The sequence below is a fragment of the Pagrus pagrus genome (genome assembly GCF_965226575.1).
Source record: "Pagrus pagrus genome assembly, chromosome: 13".
Taxonomy (NCBI): Eukaryota; Metazoa; Chordata; class Actinopteri; order Spariformes; family Sparidae; genus Pagrus; species Pagrus pagrus.
The window spans coordinates 13,326,353-13,351,432 of NC_140197.1; the positions used below are offsets into that span (position 1 = coordinate 13,326,353).

At 41.5% G+C, this 25,080-nt stretch overlaps 1 protein-coding gene across 2 annotated transcripts in view; it reads right to left on the reverse strand.

Annotated features, from left to right (window-relative positions):
• LOC311267697 (protein kinase C beta type-like) overlaps positions 1–25,080 on the reverse strand; it is a 113,377-nt gene that overhangs the window by 28,837 nt on the left and 59,460 nt on the right. For both annotated transcript variants that reach the window (XM_084370917.1, XM_084370916.1), the window contains exons 6-13: positions 21,446–21,602; positions 20,681–20,815; positions 18,310–18,406; positions 12,190–12,333; positions 5,413–5,586; positions 2,844–2,935; positions 1,258–1,320; positions 887–1,025 (exon numbers count right to left, since the gene is read on the reverse strand). In XM_084370917.1, the coding sequence (XP_084227043.1) occupies positions 887–1,025; positions 1,258–1,320; positions 2,844–2,935; positions 5,413–5,586; positions 12,190–12,333; positions 18,310–18,406; positions 20,681–20,815; positions 21,446–21,602 (1,001 nt within the window). The remainder of the gene's footprint in view (positions 1–886; positions 1,026–1,257; positions 1,321–2,843; positions 2,936–5,412; positions 5,587–12,189; positions 12,334–18,309; positions 18,407–20,680; positions 20,816–21,445; positions 21,603–25,080) is intronic.

The window sequence follows — 25,080 nt, forward strand, 5'->3', positions numbered from 1 at the left end:
CTGTTTAAGTTATGTCGATTAAAAGTGCTTGTTTTGTGTCTGACAACATTACGCAAACAATTTCTACAGAGATAGACCTTTTTGGAGAAGAGTAAGACCCATTTATGACCAAAAACAAGTCTCTCGCTCTGAAATCTTGTGTTACAGTTACTTTATCTAGATTGTCAAAATCAGTTAAACAGTCCGAGTTGTGCTTGACTTTGGGTATAAATTCAACTCCAAACTCTTCTCTCCAACTCTTTTCACTGTCATCTTCCTGCAACAACTCACCTCTTGCGAGATTTCAGAGTGAAGCTTCTCCTTGAGTGAGACTTGTGTTTGTGGTTACAAAAAGGATTTTATTATTTAGAGCTACTGTAAGTGATATGTTAATATAAAACAAGTGTAAAATAGCTCTGTCTTCACAGAGTAATGACTGCTGTAGAGTGTTTGGTCAGTAACGCCTGTCTCACCGCCCCCTGCTCATGCAGTAAAACAGAAAAGACATTTTCTGGTATCCCTGCCCACTTTATCCAATCAGGACAGAAGAGGTTCATAAAGAGGTGGTCCTGTCTGCTTATGAACGCACAGAGAGCAGGATCTTTCTGTTTGCTGCTATGTCTGGTGAATACTGCTGCGTGATGTAGAGAGGAGGGAGGGGATGCTAACTACAGAACGGACAGGAAGTTAGTAAAAACAACTCTTACAGAAGCTTTAACAAAAAGGTTAGTCTCTGTCGGAATAGTTTCTGTGATGTTGTCAGACCTGGCAAAACAAGCAGGTGATCTACTGGATCGATTTCCCATACGTCTGGTAAGTATGAATCAGGTTTAAAAATACCGGAATTCCCCTTTAACTCAACCGGGTTTGATTGGCCGCCATCACTCACGCTTCACACACACTCTACCTCAGGAGCGATGTAGTCTGGTGTTCCACAGAAGGTCTTGGTGGTGATTCCATCGTTCATGTTTTCTTTACACATGCCAAAATCTGCAATCTTAATGTGCCCCTCACAGTCCAACATCACGTTGTCCAGCTTCAGGTCTCTACAGGAGGGAATCACAGTGTTAAAGGGGAACAGCACCCGGTTCATCACGCAACACGGACCAGGAGGGCTTCTCATCTCAAAGCTTGCTTTTATAATCCGAAGTTTTAAGTAAGTGAGAGTGATAGGGAATAAATAATTGCAAGAAAGATGGTAAGGTGCGACACAGACAGAATAACTGACTTTAATTGGGATACACTGTGTGACTTAGTATGTTATGTGGTGGAGGTTACCTGTAGATGATGCCCTTTAGATGGAGGAAGAACAGACCTATGGCTATCTCCGCCGCGTAGAATCTACACGAACACAAGGAGAAACAAAAACAGTAATTAGAAAGAGGCTGAGGGAAAGGACGAGAGGAAAACAGAGGGATAATTTGTGTGTGTGCGTGTGTGTGTGTGTGTCTACATAAAGGTCAGTGCTGTCTCTTCAAGGCCAGAGAGCAGCTGATAAGATCAACAGGAGGGGTCTGGACACGCTGACCACGCAGTCAACAGATATTGTTTGCCTGTGTGGGTTTGCATGGGTGTGCACGTCAGTGTCTGTTTGTAAAATGCGCCTAAAATACTGTCTGAGAAGAAGCATTTTGAAGGCAGGGGGAGCAGTGTAGATAATATGCATCTGAAAAATAATGCGACACATTCAATTCGACCTTTATTGCACATCCATGCACATGCATACATGCACCCATATACTAATATCCCTCACTAATTTTGAGTAGTGTATTTCAACGCTGCTACTCCCCCCTGGTGCTATGATGCCGAGACTTTACCTAAAGACCATCAGCAAAGTTGCACCACACACCGCTCCTCTAATATCAGTACAGACTGGCAGGCTAGGAGCACGGGTTGCTAATGTTAGCCTGTAAAGCACCGCTGGTGGCCAGGTAATGAAGCAGTGTTCTTTTGTATTTGATGACTTGACTGATAGCATAAAGTTACGAACGACTCGTGAGCGCTTTTTATCTCCATCAGATGGTAAAAGGCATTGTGATAACACCAGGATGTCACAAGAACGCAAGAGAAATCAGCTGAAAACAGCATGTAACTCTGTCCTGAGGGGCAAGGGGGCACTCGAAAACAAGAGCTGGGGGTAAAAAGTGGAAATGGGACTGAGTCATAAACACATGAGAGGACAAAATGCAAAGGTCAAGACATTGAGACAAAAGTTAAAGGCATCATCATCATCATCATCATCATCATCGTCCACGGAGCAGAATACCTTGACTTTATCTAATAAATAAACACTAAGAGTAGAGCACGTCGAAGGCCTTAGATAAACGAGATCCTCGCCCTCACTCACTTGCCCTTCAGCAGTCTAAACCTCCTGCCAGAGGGAAGAAACTCTAATTCCCTACGAAGCAGATGAAGGGCAAACTCCTCCACAGCGCTCGCTTTCCCTCCCGACAGCCCGCTTGTCAAATATGTCAGCCGGCAGGTTTGACTTGACACCAGTGATCTCGCCAGCCACCTTAATTATATTCTGCAGTTTTGGAGGTATTCTACCACACAGTGAAAACTCGCTGCTGGATTACTCTCACTTCTTTGAAGTTCTACAGAGCGGCAACGCGCATCGGGGCGAACAACATATTTCACCCCCGGGCTCTGCTAGGATTGCTCACCTGAGCCCGTCAAACTGCTGATGGCTTATTCAGTATGATTTAAAAAAAAAAAAAAGCATTACCAAACTGTGGAACATCTATAAGCGTGGGATTAAGATTTCCTGTTATGATGGCATAAGGATGTATCTTTAGCCGTTAGTCTACAAAAGCTGCTTTGTGTCTGTGTGTGTGTCTGTGTGTGTGTGTGTGTGCACTCACACAGCATGGGGCTCTTTAAACTTGCCGACCTGCTGAATCTGATACATGAGATCTCCTCCGTTTATGTACTCCATGACAAAATAGAGACGGTCCTGCGGAGAGATAGACGGAGACAGGTCAGACAAAGTTCACAAAGGCAGGTGAGAGGTCACAGGAGAAAAGAGAAAGGGGTAGTTTAGAGGTAAATAGAGAAGATTGAAGGAGGGACAGAGAGGGAAGAAGAAGATGGTGAGAAAGAGGTGATTGGGCTGTTGTATGTGCATCCAATCATTCTTCAAGTGAGGGAACACAGCTTCAATTTAAGAGCTCATTCTCCTCCATTATCTACAGAAATTGGCAATAAGGTACAGTGTGTGAGGGAGAGTGGGGGGGATCTGGTATGTGGCCATGTGTGTGTTTGGAGAAAATCTTGTCGAGTGTGTCTGTGTGTGACGAAAATGTTTTTTTTTGCGTGTGTGCTACCCAACATATACTGTATGTATGTGTGCATGCATTCGCGTTTTAATTGGCTTTAAAAGTATGTGTGTGTGTGTGTTAACTGCCTGTTAAGCCCCATATGTACGATTCCTCCGGTCAGAGAATTACTGTTGAGGGGGATTAACACACTCACTCATGGTTTGTGTGTGTGTGTGTGTTTGTGTGTGTGTAGGCCAGGTCAACTTTATTTGTCCAGCCTTTAACCACAACCTCAAACTCGCCGCACATTTTGTTTACGAGCCGATGAAAACGTGTGTTTATGCAGTGCATGTAAACGACATGTGCTCAGTGTGAAGTATGAAAGCAGCGAGCTATATTTACTCCTCTGTTGACTCATCTGTAGTGTAATATGGATTATACGTCAGCAGATGAGCATGAATCGGCCTGTGTATTCCAGCTGTGAGCTGGTGACAGCTGGCAGGGTGGCTGCTGTTCAGACCACAGCGCTCACCAGCAGTGCGACTCTGCCCTTCAGCAGGACACCGCGCTGTGGCTCCCTTCATATCAAATATCATGTGGAGGTGGAGAGCCCCACGAAGGCTGTCAGTTCAGCTGGCAAAGAACGGAAAATGGAAAGAGTATATTTTTTAAGGTCCTTGTAAGAAGCTTTAGTTAATAGGTAATAAGGCCCTTATAAGTTACGTATTAACACTAATAAGACTTTTTAAGTGTTGACGATAGTATAATAAACATTAAATAACTTGTTAACAGTTTATAGATGCTTAGGAACGTTAACAAAAGCCTAATAAAGGATTAATGAAGCTACTTGTTCTTGCCTCACATCTGGTAGCTGCAAAAAGCACAGCTTTAAATAAATGTGTAATGAAGTATGTATTAATCTTAATAAAGCAACAAAAAGCTGAGTAATGGTTTAACAATGACATCATAAGTAAGTTTGTTAAACCTACTTAATGTGTTTGCAATGATTTTACAAACAATATATTTTTTTATTAACGTTTAAAACAATTATAAGTGCATATTATGTCTTATAATCTGACAATAAACATGTTTATGATGCTATAATCAATTTTTATATAGTTTATTAATTTTAATAGGCATCTTATAAAGACTTGTAAGGTCCTTATTACCTTTTAACTTACACTTATTACAAAGACCTTAATATAAAGTTTGTTTAACTGTTCAGAGTGTCCGCACTTAGAATAGTAGTCACTTGTTTCCCCTTTCCTGCCTTATCATTCTTTTACTTTGTCATAGTAGATGTTAATGTTTTTCTTTTCTTAAGGTTTGATGCTGAACTTGCAGACAGGGCTGTAGAAATCATTAAGAAAGGACACAGCAGGTATATTGCCATATACAGCAAGGAGATAAACTAGTCCCTCTCTAAATAAACTGTGTTTGTGTGTGTGTGCCAGTTTATTAGGTGGACCTTACAAAGACGAATGCAGTCGAACACCACAGTCCTGCCATTAATCCAAGCGACTGTACTGTATTATACAAAGATGCTTCTGTCATCTAGTCTACAGTCACTGATTTAAACAGGGTGGATAATATAATAGATGAGAGTTAGATGAGAAGATTGATACCACTTTTACATCTGTCCATTAGCCTTAATATGAAGAAGCAGCCAGCAGCTGGTTAGCTTAGCTTAGCATAGAGACTGGAAACAGGGGGAAACTGCTAGCCTTGACCTGTTGAACGGTAACAAAATCTGCCTACTAGCACCTGAAGGTCATGAATGAACACGTTACCGTTTGTCTTGTTTGTTGAATCCAAACAAAAACGAATGGAAATGAACAAGTTTTGCAGTTTTATTAAGGATTGTGTGCCAGAATATTTATTTCCTTAATCTTGTCATCACCGTTCGGTTCCTTTATGGATTAAACAAATGTTATATCACGTCTTAGTTAGCCAGTCTTAGAGGTGCTAGTAGGGTGGGAGCTGTTTCTCCTTATTTCCAGCATTAGCGCAAAGCTAAACTAACCATTTACTGACTATATCCTTAATGTAATAGACAGATGATGGATATGATATGAACTTGGCATCAAAGCAATTAAGTTGTAACAGTGTTCTTAATTCATTGAAGAAAAAGGGTTCATATAACAAATGCTGTGACACACGTCGGCCCACCCACCATGCTCTGGAAGGTGGAGTGCAGCTGTGTTAAGAACGGCGGCTTCCCAGCCAACGCTAACACTCTCTTCTCCACCATGGTGCATTCAACATCATCATCCTGGATCACGACGTCCTTCTTCAGGATCTTCACAGCGTACAGTTCCTCCGTCCCTTTACGCTCTGCCAGCATCACCTGCACAGAGGAGGAGAGAGGAAAGATGGGAAACACATGGGCGGTTAATTCATCAGTCTTCAAAATCTTAACGGCACTCAGCTCCCTGTCGTGACTTCATACGAACACCACCTTGGAAGAGAGAAGGGTGCAGGGAAGACAAAATAGGAAGAGGATAGGAGGTACTGTAAAGGGCAGGGATGAAGGAATGTGTCTGAGACTGTGACTGACCAAAGTGAAAATAAAGAGGCTAAGGACAGGTGGGACGGAGGGAGAAAACTGGTTCATCATTTTTCGAGATGTCATCTGAGGACAGTGAAAATAGGAGCGATAGAAAGACAGGACAGAAGAAGAGGAGGTGATAAAAGGCTCCCACATGGTGAGATTGCTTGTAACTCTGCACGAGATTGATCTAATAAAATTTGCAATTTGTGTCAGACTGCACAATATCAATTCAGAGGCATGTCACATTGTGATATAAATTCCTGGTGAATCGTAGCGCTAAGAGTTTATGGAAAAAAAAAAGAAAAAGCACACATGTCATCAACTTGCATCATCCCTTTGTGCTTCTCTCATTTTGAGAATGCAGCGAGAATAAAAAGCGAGCTCTGGCCACAGAGCCGGAAGTGTTTGTGTTTATCCGCTCTGGTGTAAGACGCAGCTGTTAACGTGTCAGGCTGAATATCTTATTACCTACAGTAATAACCCAACATTACTTCCAGAGGTTAGGGAGCGTATGATTACCTCACAAGTGTTGTTTTTGGTGTTACAGGTCTTTTTTGGATTTTGGAAATACTCCAGCTACTCCAGTTTTAGGTGCAATATATAAGATTTTAGTGGCGAACATCGATATTTTTACTCTAACCGTAACCAATCTCACTGCTTACGCGTAAACCTAACCGACCCTAATAAACAAAGAACATTGACTACTAGCCAATCAGAGGCAGAGGAGGGCAGGTGATGACTTGGGCAACCCTGGTGAGAAAAAAATCCTCACTGTAAATGTTGAATGGACAGCTTGACAGTTATAGCAACAGTATGGGCAACACTTTGTGAAGGTGACCGTCTCTGGGAGCCAAAGTCGAATGGGCAACCAAAGATGGCAGCACAGATCGCACAGTAAGAGGCCTTCGTTAGTCATTCACCATGATCTTGATGAAATGCAGCAAGAGGAAGAGGAAGGGCAGCAGTTGGATCAAAAATCTGCCTTACAAGCAAGTTTTTTTTCGGACTTTTACAAGATTTTCCTACTTTTTAGCTTCTCTTTGCCCTTCACAAACATCACAGAGGAGAAAAAGTAGAAAAGAAAGAGAAGAGAAAGAAAGAGGGATTATTTCATATTTCTTTCTTTAGGGCACACAGTGTGGGGCCGGATGGAGATAAAAGAAGGTGAATGGGTTGAGGAGACTAGGACTTAAAACGTTAGGGATAGACGAAGGACAGCAGGATTGGAAGGACCGAGGGAATGGCAGAAGAAGAGATTGGCAGCAGTCAAGCAATCCAGAAATCCTATTTGTTTTAATTGTGAAGTCCGGAGGCACGACTGCCTGTAATTACAACTTGTGAGACACACGCACACTAATAAACGCTAAACACACACACCATGGGTGGTTTCATGTATAATCTGTGGCTGCTGATTCCTGTGGAGGTCGACCAACAGATGCCAAGTGATGCCTCTGTGTTGCTGTGTCTATGTGTGTGTGTGTGTGTGTGTACTCAGCAGTTTAGATGTCTGTTAGCCAAGGTCAGACTGATACTGCTCAGTCTCTCAAACAGAAGAGGAAACATTTCTGTCTCATGTTCCTCTCTCAGATATCCTGTCCTCCTTCTCCTTTTCCATCATTCCCTCCATCCTGTTTCTTGATTCCTCTCCTCTCTATGTTCCTCCTGCTTTCTTCTCTCCTGTCCTCATATCTTCCTTCCTGAACAATCCAGTAGCTGCTGCTACAAATAGCAGGCAAAATGTAGGTCAAGTCTCTGCTCGCAGGTCATATCATAAAATTTGAAGCAGGCCTGTGACCAGGCCACAGGAGTTCAACTCACTAGACTGAGATGTGTGTTGGGGAATTATTAGGGCAAATGTAACTGTTGAAGCGGTCTGTGCTGTTTGTATAGAAAGCTTCACAAAGAGGAGCTTTAATGCAATAGTTGAAGATTATGAGAACCACATTTTTTTTTTGCTTTCTTGCAGAGAGTTGGATGAGAATAATGCACTCTTATATCTATTATGTCTGTTCAGTACAAGGTTATAGCCAGGACATTTAGCTTAGGTTAGCATAAAGACTGTCAGCAGAGGGAAACGGCTAGCATGGCTATGTCTTAAGGTAACAAAATCTCCCTACCAGCGCCTCTAAAGCTCACTAATTAACACGTTATTTCTTGTTTGTTTAATCTGTAAAAGCCAAAGTGTGGTTTTGTCTTACGGGCACTATTTATTGGACCATTTCTCGGCCAGTGGCAGTAACTTCCTGGAGTCAGGAAAATTGTTTTTTTATTTTTTATTTTTTTCACAGATTACAAAAGAGAGATATACAGTAATTACTCACAAATCACTAATAAGCAGCTAAGCTAACTGCCTTACATAGAACGGACTGACAAAACATTTACTTCCTAAAATGTTGAACACAATCATTATAGTTGAATTTGTAACAAGTGCCATAGCTCTTTCAATAAAGGGTTCACGTGATACCTACGCCATTATACTATTGGCTGACAAACGTTAGAAGCTGGAACCAACCGTCAGAATTCTCCAACAGAGATAAACAAAACAATAATTTTGGTCCCGACATAAATCTTTAAAATTATTACTTGGCAATCATGATCATGTTTTTAGGGAAATTACATACTTTTATTCTGCACCTTTCTGCTACAAAAAAAATTATTTGTCTACATAAAAATGTCATCAATGTGACCTTTAAAATGGGAGGTCAGATGCATCAGAACATCACTTGAGATTAGAGCAACAGCGAATCATTAGAATGTCTCGGCAACTTAGTTTTGACTTTAAAAGTCAGACTACACAAGCTCAAGCTCACCAATTCTCTGCAAAAGCTTTGACAGTTTGCTAATAGCAAAAAACTCCAAGTTTCCACGCTTCAGATGCAAGACAACTGTCAGAAACTGAGGAAAGCTGTAACTTGTGTAATTTATCAGCACAGATAAAGTCTCTTTTCTACTCTGCTGAAACAAGTCGACTGACTGCACAGCCTATCACTCTAAAACTCATAAAAGTACTTCAACGTTTTATCTTAAAACAAGGCAGTGAACCGGCGAGGAGAAAAATGGCTGAGCTTTACATTGCATGGCTAGCATGGTGTGTTTGTAGTTCCCACGAGGCTAATTGAGTTTTGGGACCTCAGCAAAGGATCTTTCATTCAATCGTATTTCACATTAAAAGCTATTATTACGTTTCTTGTGTTAATTTGCATAAAACACGGGGTCAATTCAGTGACTCGCAAATTATGCAACCTCTCGAATGTTCAAATTAAGCTGAGTTTGATTGATTTATTGATGTGTTTAACATACCGTTTGTCTAGGGAACCAAGATAGACAAGATCTTAGACGGACCATTGTGCAAATTAAACAAAGGGTTAATCTCCACAGTGAGTAGACTTATTCTGCGTCTGTGTTCAGTGAGCAGAACCACTACCTGCTCAGTCATTAGAAATTGATAGATGGATGTCAGCTTACTCATGTAAATGGAAAACATATCGCACTAATTATTCTTTGCAAAGAATAGAGCAATAAGAGTGACCTTATGTCCACTTCATATTTTTCTCTCCTATGAGATCGGAAACTTTGCAGTTTTGCTGTTCATGCCTTATAAATATTCAGACATGATAATGTAGAGGGGTTATTGGGTTCGGGGTACTACAGGGAATGCAGCACAGATGGACAAAGACGTACAGGTATAAGTGTGTGTGTGTGTGTGTGAGGATGTGTTAGCATAGAGGGCAGCCACAGTTCAAGAATGTGCGCTCCAATCGTAATCATTAAAGTTTAGATATCTGTCATCTACTCTGGTGGTATCCTTTAAAAGACGCTGTGAGTGTGTGTCTGTGTATGTGTGGACTCCTCACATATGGTGCCAGTGTGACTCTATGTAAATACAAACTCTATAAAGTTGAAACTGAGAGGAAGGACACCATCTGGCCCAAAGCTCATTTTATGCAACCACAAGGACAAGGACAAGAGAAAGAAGACATAAAACCACAGGGTTTCGTCCAAAATCAAAAACGCCTCCGCACACGAGCGACGCACAAAGTAACAACCGGAGCTTTTTGGCATCGTTACACGCTATCCCTGCTGACACATTTGATTCATTACACCTTTTATCTTTTGCATGTAATTTTAGGCAGCCTGCTGATGCGCGAAGCGTCCGAGTTGCATTTCATGATCTCATCGAGGATCAGCGTCCTACTCAAGGTTATTTTGGTTACAGTGTCATTCATGAACCGGCCGCTCTACTATGAATCGTGTCGTTTGTCACTATCGGCGACGCCCTTTTTATCCAAGAAAGTTGTTCAGGGTCATTTGACAGAAAAGCAGTCCTCGGGATATTAACTGTCATATGTCGTAAATGATGCCACTGTGTTTTCTCTGCTGACCTTGCAGAGTGAATTTACCCAGGGAAAACTAATGAAACCACACTCCACTGCACTGCGTGGTGCTGCACTGTGTTGTATTACAGCAGGCTGTGTTGTATTATTCTAAGCTGTCATATATCACACAGTGTGTACAGTTCAATGGATCATGTCCAACGAGGCAGTGTGTGTTTGCTCTCTAGCCCCACGCACACAGTCAAGGCAGGAGACAGTGAGACTTCCTCAGGTCCTCAGACATTTACTGTCTTTACCACTAAAAGAAAACAGGCTTTTGATGATTATTTTTAATGTAATCAAACTTTTATATGTCCTTATTGTATTCCTTTGTGCTAGCTGACAGCAGATCACAATAAGATCACAAGTTTGGGCCTGCGTTGCCGTGAGGTCGACTGAAGCCCCTAAAAGGTGAGTTTCAAATCTTGTTTTTGTTTTTATCTACGACATTCAGTATTTTGGAATAATAACAAAACCTGTAGTTGTTCAACAGTCAAAAATTCATCTAATCTGCTTCATCGAGACTCTGTTGGTGTGGTTTGATTAGAATTGATTGGCAGCAGCCTGATACCATAAATAAACAACCCACCAACTGTCAGCTGTCAACTATTACAATTACAATGCATTATGTTCTGACAATGAAGCTTATTGTTAAGTTTTTCTACAGCTTTCTGACTGCTGTAATGTATACCTTTGTTGTTGGCTAGAATCATGTTTGGGTACTGTTAAAAACAAATAAACGTACGCTAACCCACTAAATGCTGCATCATACATGTGTATTTATGTGTTTATGCTTGCCTGCTTTTGGTGTCTGTATAGAGACATGACTTTGCAGATCACGTTGATGCATGCTCTTGCCTGTGTCTGCCCATAAGATATGTGTGTGTGTGTGTGTGTGTGTGTGTTATCATCACACAGTGACCATGCACAGAGAACTGTTAGCAGCAGTATTGTGATGCAGATGTCCTCAGACACTGAGGCAGAGAGGAGCTCTGAAGGTACCAGCCTCCCACACAAACTCAGAAAAACACCACATGAACGCCTGTTTGTGCATGTGGTTATGTGTGTGTGTGTACTGTACATAGAATAGGCCTGAACGAGGAATGTGTGTGCATGCATGCGTGCAGGTGTGTGTCTCTGTACGCTCCGGCACAGGCTGCACGTGTGTCTACAGAAGGTGTGTATCTGTGCACATTTTGGGAATCTGCATGTGTGTGTGTGTGTGTGTGTCGGGTATTCCAGTAATGATCGACCCTCGACTCAGTCTCTCCACATTGACGCATCAGTGTTGCTTTAAATGCCTGTTACCATGGAAACAGGCTGCCGGCATACAGGTCTGGTACACAGACAATGCTCTCTCTCTCCCTCTCTCTCCATCTTTGCTTGTTCTACCCGCCGTTTACCAAATTTTCTCTCACACCACATCTTCCCATTCTTTTCTGTTTCCTGCCTCGATTTTCATTCATTCACGTCAGTCTTACCCTCTCCAAGGTTCCCCCCCACCTCCCTCCTCGCTCTCCTCTCCTTTCATTCAGTCTGACGTTTTTACCTCTCTCTCAATTCATTCATGTCAACCTTTCCGCCATGCTCTCGCATCTCCGTCTCTCTCTCTCTCTCCTTTCATCACTCTCTCCGCCTGTCACTTCATCCTCCTCGTCTCTTTCTCTCTCCCTTCATCCATCTCTGTCTACCTGCGCTTCGCCTCCTTTAATTCCTTCCATCTCTATCTTCTCTTTCTGTCCATCTTCTCTTTCCTCTAAGCTCCGTGTGTGGATACAGAGCTGTGCGGCTCAGTCAAACGCAAACACAGACAAATGCTAACAGAGGTTTTCTTCAAAGTAAACAATTACAGCACCAACATACTTAGCTGTGCATCTTAGCATACATATGATCGCTACCATACTATGATATGTTCTTTCAGAGTACTGGGTATGCGCAGAAAAACTGGGGGCAGTATATCGGGTTGCTGTGATCTGCGGTACATACTAAGTGGCAGACAAGACAGACAAAGACACCAACGCCTCACCTTGCCGAAGCTCCCCTTGCCCAGAACCATCAGGAAGTTAAAGTCAGCCAGCTTCATGCGATCTTGGTTGCCATTGGAATCGAACCGGGATGCAGCGTTAGCCGACTTCCCTTCTGCATTCTTGCCTGGCCCGATCTTAGCTCTCTAGATGGGAGGAAGAGAACACATTGGACTACGTTAGACACAACCTCCAGGACACAGTCTAAAAATGGACCAAAAGAGGGTTGAGTTGGCACATAACTGTTATATAATTAGGCATGCTAACATTAAAGGTGCAATATGTAAAAATTGAAATCCATCCATGACTGTAGCTTCTGTTATCTTGTTAGCTGAGTTAGCCGTGCAGCTAGCTGTACTATCACAGCATATTACACCGCTGGCACAGGAGCTTTGGACAGCTGTGAGACAGCTGCAACACTATATATAAGGTTTCTCTGACACAGTGTCAGAACTGTTATTTCTTTATTTCAAATTTTTGAACGTTTTAGACGTAAATGCTTACATAAGGCACCTTTTACAATGTTGAATGGAGCAGCTGGTCATGCAGGGCCTTTAAAAAGAGATTTATTTTTTCACTTTCTCCAACCACATTGTTCCTGGGATTGGAACCTGCAACCAGCTTCATTTCATAACTGACACTTAATAGGTTTTGAGCACAAAACATGTGGGTGGTAGCTGTTGTGACAGAAACAGTAGGAGGAAATGTCAGCATAAAAACGGAAACAGCAGAGACAAGGTTACGAATGTGTGTGGAAGCAGTAACAGTAAAGCCATCGATGCAGAGGGCAAAATTAAAAGCCTTGGAAGGATTGGAGGAAAGTTTTGGGGCAGATGAAAGTCTTATAGGCAGTTTGTGAGAGTGGTACCAGTAATGGATTTGGTGGAGAAGTAGAGCCAGGCACCGTTGGCATAACATTGAAAAAGGAAGCCATAGTGGCGTATAATGCAACCAAGGCAAAACATGTAGAGGATGAAGAGGGGGGCCACTGTCACTGCCAGGATTTTATATCCATAAGGCAGTTTGTGTGGGTGTTCGCTAGCAGCAATAGATTTGCTGAAGATATAGAGCTTGGTGTCATCGGCATAACATTGAAAATGGAGGCTATAGTGGCATATAATGTGACCAAGGGGAAGCATGTAGAAGATGAAGTAGAGGAGAATGAGCATAGAACCTTGAGGGACACCATGAGAAACTGGGGCTGTCTTAGAGTTGGATTTATTGAAACTAATGAACTGGTGGCGGTCAGGGAGGTACGATTTGAACCACTACAGGGCAGTGCCAGGGATACTGAAGCAGAACTCAAAGTGGGAGAGGAGGATGGTGTGATTGATGGTGACGGAGGCGACACAAAAGCAGACATCAAAAACAGAAACACAAAAAAATGCTAAATATGCCAATCGAGTTACTAAAATACTGCCATATTTAGGATGATGGGAGAAAGGTCATCCAATTTCACTGCCGACACTAAAATGAACAAAAATATGAGAAGCTTGACTTTACATTGATATTTTAAGTACAACTACATTTTTCACAATTCAAAGGTAATATAAATAAATGCAGGCTTTAAAGTCCCCATAAAGATTCACAGCCTCTACTTAAAAAAATTGGGGTATTTTAATATCACAGAGAGCACTTTTGCTGGAGAGACAGGAGAGGAATTGATAACTATGTTAAAAAGGAAAGTTTTTTTTAGCCTTTTGCTTCATTCTGTTTCATTTATTCCATGTAGGCACTTTACACTCCACTTCACACTTTCCATAACAAATATGGCCTCCCTGTGAGTCTGCCACTCTATTCAATCATGACTGTCACCACTTCCCTTGTTTCTGTCCTTCAACGACTCTCTCCCACTCACACTGAAAGTTTTTGTACCATCTTTCTTTTATATAAAATTCATTTCTACTTCATCTTTATAAATTTGGCCTGTGTCTCTGACTCTCCATTTATTCATGTCTGTCACTTCCCTGTCTCTTTTCTCTATTCACTCCGTTTCATTTCCAACTCTCTTTCCGTCTCTGCCACGACCTTGTCTCGTTCTCTCGTCCTGTCTCTGCCGTAAGAAACTTTTATAATCTTAAAAATCTAATCTAATTATAATCTTACCCTCCACTTTGTTAAGCCATGCTTCAATTTAAAGGACGGTCTTAAGACATTAACAAAATGCCTACACTCTCAGAGACAGAGGTGCAGGATGAGTACATCTTATTATATCTTATCTCAAATTGCTGATCCACATTGAGGCTCTCTGCACTCCTTCGGTTCTTGTGCAGTCATTTCTCTGCTCGCCTTGTCTTGAAAATTGTCAGAGTGAAGCATCCAAGTACTCTGCCGCTCCCTGCACTGTTTGTGTGTGTTGTGTGAGTGTGTGTGCGCGAGTGGTGCAACCCATACGATTCTCAACTCATCAATGGATAAAAGGCTCTATCCGTCTCCATCTGTTCTGACACACACACAAACACACACAGAGGAGCAGCCGAGGTATTTGTGAGCAGCAGAGCATGCTGAAGGCAACACTCTCAGAGCCTTTAGAGATGAATGCTGCTCTCTCTGTCTGTCTCTCTGTATACAGCCATGTGTCCACACATTATGAACAGTCGGAAAAAAGAATGAATGGCAGCAGCAAAATCTGATTCACAGACACCGACTCGAGGTGGTTTTTGCTTTTTTGGATAAAGAGTATTCACGTAGTTAATTGATGGTGGAAATGTAATTCAATTCCATGGGGCAACGGATGGGAAACAGACGTGTACACTGCAAGGTTAATATGATAATATAATAATGTGTAATTTATCAATAATATAATAAATGCATCTGTACAATTCATTATGAATTGGCTCATTCCAGTTATTGTCATAATGCAGCCTTTGTGTGGTAGAAAACATGTAAGAACATGTTAAAACTTCAACTTTAAAGGTGCAATATGTAAGAATTTGCCCCCTGTGTTCATACTCAAAACATTAGGGCTGTACTCAACCAAAGAAAACCTTGGTCGACCGAAGCCGGGAAATTGAAAAGCTGAGACACGAACTAGGGGCTGCTGCCGTTGCTGGCGGGTGCGCCTGATTATTAGACTAAAACATTGAAATGTGCCAATTCTGATATGTTCATATACTTGAAACGGACGGAGCAATCTAACGCAGACAAGTCAGCTTACCATTTTTAGGTGATATGCCATGTTTGTAGTCGAGCTGTGATAGCCTATACAAACTGTTGTTTGCTAACTTTGCATTCGACTTTTTTTTCCATTTTCTATTTTTATAAAATGCTGCCACACTGCTGATGTCTGACATGGTAGAATAGGAATGACTGTAAATGAAATGCTTAAAAATAAATAAATAAAAACCACCGGACCTTGGCCGTCTAGTACTTCTTCAATCTGTTGTCTGTAGTGGGTTGGGCTAATCCAAAATAGTGAAACCAAGGGGGGTGCTCTGAAGACACACTGTTACCTGTGAAACAGGGGTGCTCTGAAAACACTCCCATTAGCACTTGGTACTTTCCTCCTGATGAACTCAAATATGCCTTATGCAGGACACACAGCATTGGGATGGAGAGGACCCGCTACGTGTTTACGTAAATTAATTGAAGTAATTAACACGCCAACAATCGACCAAAAAACATACAGGGCAGAATATCACCAGAGTAATCGCTAACTGCTGCTCACTGATAGCAGTCCTGACTGGGAGCTCTGGGACCAGGGAACTGTATACTGCTACCACAGGAGCTTTGGACTGGGAAGAGCTAGCTATTTAGCGTGCTATAATCAGTAGATATCTGTGCAACACTATACATAGATGTCATAGCGTCAAAACTATTATTTTTGCACATTCTGTTAATAATTTTAATTCATTTTTTAATGCTTTCAACTACAGTTCTTACATATTGCACTTGCACCCAATTTTAACTGTAAAAATGTATTTTCTTAGACCGACTTCTCTCTCTCAACGAAAGTAAGACAGAAATGAGATGAAATGGACAAAGAAAAAAGTAAGAATGAAAACTACGGACTATAGGAGTATGAGGGGACGGAGAAAGAAGGGGACAAAGAAAGAGCAAGAAATAGTGACAAAATAAATCATTGTATGTATTGTTTTCTTACTGTTGTTTTTATGTGCTTTGGCAATTTGATCAACAGTTCATGCCAATAAAGATTTATTAAACTGAAATGTATATCAGCTCTGAATGAGAAAAACTTCATAACAAAACTAGCTTTCTGCTTCTTAACTCCCAGTGAATGACATTTGGAGTTTGACTGTGTATACGTGTACAACATGCATTATTCATTACTATGACTCTTGTGTGTTTGTGTGATTGTGGATGGGGTGAATGGAGGCAGCCAGGTCATGTTACCAAAGTGAAATCTCCCTCTGTCTGTGTCTTCCTTTCTCTCTGCCATCTCTCTGAGAGCTTCACCCTAGGAGTTGCCTACATGAGTGTGTGTGTGTGTGTGTGCGCTCGCATGTGATAGCTGGCCCCCCGAGATTGTGTCTCAGTGAACGTCTGAGGACCATGACCTTGAGGAGATGGAGAGAGGAAAAAACAGATAAAGACAGAGAGACACACAGGGGGGCACTGAAGGTGACGGAGGACAAAAGAGATAAGTGAAGGAGAGAGAGGGAAGCACAATGAAGACATGGAGGAGAGAAAGCTACAATACCACCCTGTAAAAACAACATCCAGACTCTAAACTGAACACACATTTAACAATGAAAATAATCTTGTCTCACAACACTTCTCTACAACCTGAATTTGACCGCAACTACAGCCCGACCGATACCTCAGTGGGCCGATATTATGGGCAGACATTGGGCCTAGCAGTGTATATGTTATCTGATATGAGACGAAAACTTTTTTTCAGAAAACCTAATGCAGAAAAAGATGCTTGGGGTCATTTTTAATGAAAAAAATGTAAAAGTTTACTGTTTCAGTGCACTGATGTCATTTTGGACATAAAACTCCGGCAGTAACTTAACACAACTCGAGAAACAGCTGAAGGCAAAAATGATGAGACAGTAAAATGGAACTGAAAGTACCAACAGGGACACTGAAGAGAAACTAAACTAAAAACACCTTTCTCTCAGGTTTCCTGCACAGACATGAGTTGAGTCTCAGGACAGGCTCATTTGGGGGTAGTCATGGATTGGCTGGTCCATCCCGTCCAACTCGGTGCTATAAAACTGGTGATGGAAAAGCAAATCTGCGCAGCTTGGTTTGACTTGAAATGTGGCAGTGGAAAAGCCCAACCTGTGGCTCTTATACTATATCACCAGATGTCCTCCTTTGGTCCCATTAAAACCAAGCTGTTTGCAGACAATACAGCCATTTTTATGGTAAGGACGGCCTGGTCTATACAGTGAATATGAAGCTTCAACCAGCAGCTTGTTAGCTAACCAAGGACAAAGACTGTAAACAGGAGGACGATAACATAATTAGCTTACCAGCATACTGAGTACTAAAACTCAATGTGTATGAGTAAACATACAAGACACAACATGAAAATTAGTAATGCAGGCGGATGTTGTTACCTGTGGACAGAGCTAGGTTAGCTTTTCTGCACTGTTTCCAGTTCATGTGCTAAACTAAGCTAACCATCTGCTGGTGATCCTCCAACTACAACTAGTGCTGAAGCAGGGACAGGTGAGAAAACAAAAGGTGAAATGGTCCCCAAACTGCTCCACTTAACTCTCTGATCAACACTTTTCAGAATGACTCTGATGTGTTGTGGCCCTAATGTCAGAAACACAGAAGGAGAAGCGGAAAAGAGAAGAAAAAAGAGGAAAGGCACAGAGAAGGGTTACCCTCTTCACTGCCAAATGTGTTAATGAGTGGGCCTACTGGTCAGACACACACACACACACACACACACACACACACACACACACACACACACACACGTCTGGACCTGCAGTGTGCCAGACCGGATGGTACTATAAGTGTGCCTGCCAACTGCTAACAGCTCTCCCAGAGAGGCTCTCACTCGGACACACACAGATGCACTGTGCGCACACACACATTCACAAGCATACCATACCGACACATTTGAAGACACATATTGGCAAACGCTTCCACATAAAAACACAAAAAGGCGTAATTGTACAAATGCGCACGCACATACACACCTCAAATTTCTGCCGTAGCTCCTCGTTGCCCTCCTCCCCCTCCGGAGCGACGGGAACATTGAAGTACTCGCCTTCTTCCTGGGAGAGCAGCTTAAACCTGAAGAGAGAGAATATTTCCAGTCAAATCAATTCACAATTAGTTTATACAATTTAAGCGTTTAACTGCTGCCATTAGCTGAAGCCGCTGACGGTTAGTGAACCCATTCGAAGAATAATCGGCTGATTATTTAGTCATTTACTCTCCTTCATGGTGATCTAGCAAAGCCTGACAGAGATGGGCCCAAAACACAGCTGAGATGCATATCCTTTAACAAAATCAATAAAATACAATTTTTCACATTGGCTTCATTACACCACAACCTCATACCTCCAGAATCACAACCATATTAATAGTAAATAACATTGTGATTATGCTTGAGTGACACAGAGCTAAACTTTTGACTTTTGCACAGTTGATCCTGTTTACAACTGTGACTCATGTTGGATGTGACAATTTTTATCCACAACACGCTGTTTTAATTATTTCAGTTAATTGGCTTGTTTGGCGCTAAATAGTCATCGCTGTATGTGGGCTGTGCCGTCAACACACAACAACCATTTTAAAAGGCTTTTATGCCGCTGCTGTTGACAATCTATCATCCTGAGACGGAGCTTAACAACCTGATCAATCAGACATTTTCACTTTAAAGTGTCTGCAAGTTTTGTCAAGTATGTAACAAGATACACAACACATATTGTAACAAATGTGAATACTTTAGGAATGATTTTGTTCACATTCCAAAGTGTTTAGTCAAAGTGTACACTGCAAGTTTAGGCCTAAATTAGAGGAAGGCATCCAGTCATGATGGCTTCAAATACAATACAGTGTGATACACGCACGGTGCGGTATGATACGATACGATACGATACGATACGATACGATACGATACGATATGATACGATACGAAACGATACCATACCATACCATACAATACCATACCATGCGTACCATACCATACCATACCGTACAATACCATACCATACCATACAACTTTATTGTCAGTTTACACTGACTCATTTAGCAATCTCAGGCAGTCACACATATGGTTCACATTTATAGAGGAGTCCCTTTCTTGAGGTATTTATGACTTTGGAGGTGGATTTTTTTTTGAAAGTTCAGAATTTATAAGTTGTGACATTAATATTTTTAGTAATAGTAATAGTATAGTAATTTTAATTGTAGGGTGTATTTCTTTTTAATATTATGCCTGAGGGAAATGTTGATTATAATGTTGATTCCCAACAGCCTCCTCTGTTATTATGCTTTTGCATTTCCTGCATTATCTCACCCGCTAGCTATATTGTTGGCATCTAGATGCCACCAAGCAGCTGTGTTCTCACTACTTAAACTTCAAGTGCCAGAAGTTTGTTTCAAATATGATATGATTATTACTTTTATATTAAATATAATAATTTGCTATAATGGAGCCTCCTTGCAACATTTTTGCCTTTCAGCAATCCCCAGGCCAGTCTCGCCTGGTGCACTTGGAAATGGGGTGGAATCCGAAAGCACACATTATCATATATTATCGGTGGGTGTGTCAGAGGCCAATCATATTCGCTACTTTCATCTCTTTTAAACAGAAGGCTCTATTTTTCCTCAGAGAAAACGTATTGTCGTCCATAACTTAATAAACTCTGATAGTAATGAAGTAGCTCAGGTTATGCTACATCACCTTGTCTGACTAAACAATAAATATCATAGGAAATTAAAAAATGAACCAAAGCAGGTTTTCAGTGAAGGACATTTTTAAGCGCTAAAGTTTAAGATTAAGTCACAGACTCAACTCAAACACTTCCAACAGAAGAAAGTAACATGTAGAAACATACAGGATCGTAGCTTTAAACCTCAGCTGTTATGTTCATGTCACTTTCACTCTGTTCCTCCCTCTGGCACACACAAAATACACTCTTGCACAGGTTCCTCCTGCTCTGAATATCATCCTTTTTAATGGCATCTCTCTCGCACCTCCACCATTCCACCTCAAACGCTGGCATCTCATTAAAAACCCTGACAGAGCAGCGTCAGCAAAAAGAGAGGGAGACAGAGAGATATAGAGACTGAACCAGAGGGAGGGAGGGAGGGAGGTGGGGAGATAAAGAAAAAGAGATAAAGAGACAGGGTGGAGATGCCTTGGCACTAAGTATCACCAGAATAAAAAGAAGAGCACCAACTAAAGTATTTCTCCAACAGTGCAGTAATGAACAAGGTCACCTTCGCTCTCCCTCCTCCTCTACCTGTGCTGTTTCTTTGCTTCATGTCTCTCCACCTCCTCCCTCCCTCCCTCCCTCCCTCCCTCCATCCCTCCATCCATCCCTCCTTTAATCTCACCATCCATCCACTCCTAGTTTCTGGAGCTCTGAGATGCCGAAGGACAGGGATCCCATGAAGTCGTTGCGGCTGGTCAGGTCCCAGTCCCACACCTCCACCGACAGACGGCGGTCCTTATCGTACTCCTTCAGGTGGCTGCGAGAGAAGCAGGGACAATCAACAGTTGGGTGATAGCTGAGAGAGATACCTATAGGCGCTTTTTAAAATATTTGACCATTTGTTGTTAAGTTATTGACTTTTAAAGCCACATGAAAGCAGTTTTATTTCCATTCATGTACTGCTGTAGCAGTTTGTGGCCTAATACACTTCTACTGATAGTCAGATACACCACATTTGCATTACATTGAGACAACATGTTTGCAGCAGTTTATTAAAACTCTTCTGTCATCTCTCATTTTGATTTATTGGGCAGGTGCAAAAAAAAAAAAACTCTTTCAAACTGAACATCTGCACACAGATGCCTGAAAATGCAAATCCTCTCCCATGCACACTGTGATGTAGCTTATTAAGGATGTAACTGGAGCCAACTGTGGGAAAAGACCCCAAAAGCAAGGTTTGATGAATAAAAGGAGCCAGATGTTTTTTTTCTGAGCGCCAGCGGTTACACACGCTTGGAAAGCCGAGCATAATGTGATGAAACAGTGCACTGAGTGAGAGAGAGATGAAGAGACGGAGATCAAATGGGGAAAAGACTTAATGGAGGAGAAGAGAGCAAGGGGAAAAACAGACAAACAACATACATAAATAAGAAATCAGCAGCCTTACAATTTAAAAGTCTCATTCCAGGTGGGGTTGAGGCAGCACTTTATGGTCTTGGTCTTCTGTTTGCTCTCGCTGCGGGGATCTGGGATCAGTTTGAGCTTCACGTAGGGGTCTGACAGACCGTTCGGGTCCATAGGAACCAGATTCCTGCCCTCCCCGACTGTGGGTGGACATGACAGAAAGAGGGTGAGGAGATGGGGAAGCAGAGGGAGAAGATGAGGGATTAGATAAGTATCGGTTACAATCAGTCTGATTTTTTAATAAGCCATATAGGTTTTTATAGTAAACAAAATCATGAGTTACAATTTAAAAATGTCCATTAGGGAATAAAGACTGGTATCCATATTGTGACACAAGCAGAATCACATGGTACAGAAACAAAGAGAACCATGATTTATATTAAAATCTTGCAGTATTGTAGCTTATAAAAGTAACAAATTCAAAGTAATGAAAACAATAATAATGTAACACATTTCTTTCTCAGGTATAAAGGAAATGGCAGGTGAGTTTAAATCAAGTGTAAACCCACCATGACGTCACTCACTGGTTTGTGGACTTCTGTTGTGAAGCCTCAAGTTTAGCTAAATGCTACACGGTAATTTGCGAAACTCTTGCTAGATTTGTTCTTTCTTTATTGAGCACATTATACAAACCAATTAAGTCTTAAAATGTGTGGTTAAGATGTGGTTACATTTTGGCACAAAATCACATAAATGGGGCGAGAAAGATGATTATTCGGGTTAAAATTGTCACTCTTGTGAGATATCTGGGGTTACCAACTAGACATAACCTCGAGTTTGAGACTACTGCCATTGAGCAAGAATTTACCATATTTACGAGAGGTTGGAATTCTTTATTGGATCTGATTGAGAACCTGAGGACATACAGTGGAAGTGACTTGTCAATCGCAAGGTATCCACACCCTAGTGATTACTCAAATGTTGATTTTAATCTACATGGGACCAAAATTTACTAAATGAACATCACGCTGTGTTGAACATGACTTAAAACTAAGAATTGAGACCATAAACTCATTAGGAAACCGTTTACTGAGGTAATAACTCAAGTGAGAAGTTGGGTCATTTTCTCATAAGCTTACATACAACTTTTTTTGAAGCCAGCCAGCTTAGAAGAAAAGAGGTTCAAGGGATTTCTGCACTGGCTTCACTTCTCAGACCTGGAAGCTCCGTCCATATTACAGTTGGTGGTTCAAAAACACCCTCATTGTGCTTCGCAGCATGACTTTTATTTAGAAACCACCACTAACTTCTCGTATTTAGCAGCTCAGTTATTTCTTATGTGTATATGTGTGAGCTGAATCTGGAGAAAACTTCCTGTCAGTAATCTACATAACAACAAAACTCTCCCGACACCAACAAATTAAATTAGCCTATCTAAACTTGAGGTACACACACAAACACACACACACATGCATACACATGAACCCTGAGAGTCGTATTGGGGGTTAACGCCTTGAGGTTGCCAGATCCGTCTGTAATGACCATGTAGACACATGAAGGTTGCCAGTTCCAACACTAATCCTTCCTTTGTGGCCGTCTGTTATTGGCCTGTAATTGTATTCCAGTGGCGTAAAATCCCCTGCGATTGGAGTGTGTGTGAATTTGTGTGTGTGTGTGTGCACAATTATTGTTGCTGGTCAAGTTGTGAGGTCACATCCAATTACCAGAAGCAGGGCGGGTGCTGCCGTGTCTTAGGCAGCTCGCTGGGGAAGCACTCAAGAACACACATAAACACACACACAAGAATCCCCCAATCCCCCATACAAACACACACACGGCACAAAGTACTTCGCTGATGTAGCTGAATAATTGTGTTCTGTGGAAAATGACAAGCAGAAGAATGGCAGAGGAAGCTATGATAGAGGGAGGATGTGCAGCGCTGTGACTTTCTGTGTCAGGTCACATCATGCAAAAATATAAAACACAGTAAAACGTTTCAGTTTCCAATCTTTCTTCGTTCAATACTCAAACAGGGGGGCGACCCTGGATAATACCTGAGCAGGACTTTGATTCATGAGAGCTGCTCATGACCAACTCACTGCTTCAAGTTTGTTTCTCTCGGCTGCACACACCAGCTCAGGCTTCCCCCTGCCAGAGAGGTGACATTACTTATTCATTACCTTTTAAGAACACTTAAAATCTGATCTGGCCCCACACACCGCACAAAGATCCTTCTACAAATGTGAAACCTAAAAATATGTCTCATGATACCTCAATTTACTGGGTCAGAATTAGGTCACACTGCTTTGTTACAAACAAACAAAAACATGGAGCCACACGGTCTGACATGTTACTCATTCACCGGACCATATCGAATACTTTAGAACCTCAGTGAGACCTACCTGACCCGAGAGTCGTGTCAGTCTAAATGGGTAGTGGCCAGAGTCTCATTATGCCTAGTCTTTTCCGGCCAGACCAACGTTCCAGCGTTGGAGAAAGGTCTGGCTTCAACCATTATCATTATGCTATAAGGGGGAAAATGCTCTGGATTGTTTGTATCTATTTAACCCAATCATGATTGTCTTGGGTGGCACAAAGGCTGGGATACAGCTATGCTATTATTATACTTTTATGCTCTGACAATGGTTACATTTTCACATTCTTCTTTAAAAAGATAGGGATATTTCACAACAACAGCTTTACTTTAACCTGGTGCTACAGTATTTGCAGATTAGGGTTAAACAAGATGAAATAATATTCACCAAAAACAAAGATTCCAAGAGTTCAACAAAAAAATACCATCCTTGTTGTTTAGTGTCTCAAAACTGTCCAGAGTAAACCATCTTCTCAAGGAAATTAATCAAGGATCTTTGGCAATGTTATCAATTTAGTTCAGTTCAGTTTTTCCTCTACAAGTGAACCCTCTTCTCATCAATAAAGGATCTCTAAAACAGTATCATCGATACTGTATTTAAATTATCGAAATTGTCGATATCGAACGCTCATTTTGATAAATCTTTGTTTTAAAATACACCCCTACTTCACACTGTTAGCAGCCAGGTTAGGGTTAGGATAACTGCCATTGCAGTGGGAAGGTTGCTCGCTCAGGTTATCGTTATTGTTTCCATTAGCGAAGGGGAAAACACTATGAAAACGCTATAGTGGAAGGAAGGAGAATGCCTGCAATATGTCTGATGCTGCATTCATGTGGATTCAGACAGATGGTAGACTGCAAATGGGATATCATGGGAGCAGGATGGTAAAATTAGGTGAAGCTAGCAGAGAAGTAGAAACATTACCGGTGAACGACATTGCCATTCTAACATTTGCTATACTCTGCAGCAGGATTTACAAACGGATGTACTGCAGAAAACATGGGTGATCCAGCTATTACTACAATAATTACATAAAATACTAGACAAAATAATTGTATTTGATATATTTTATTCTATTCTCTGTAAACAACCTGAATCCCTGTGAATGCAGCACAAAACCCAATCTGAGCAGACTCTCTGGTTCCCTAACCCTGATCTCTTTAAACGTAACCATAATCTGGTCTATTTTAGGTCTGTTTTGAATCTAGTTCGTCCTGTCTGGGGTCCTTTTCACATTGAGTTCTATTGTGATGAAAATCTGAGGTTCAGATCAGACCTCTTGTCACCCTGCATCATTAGCACA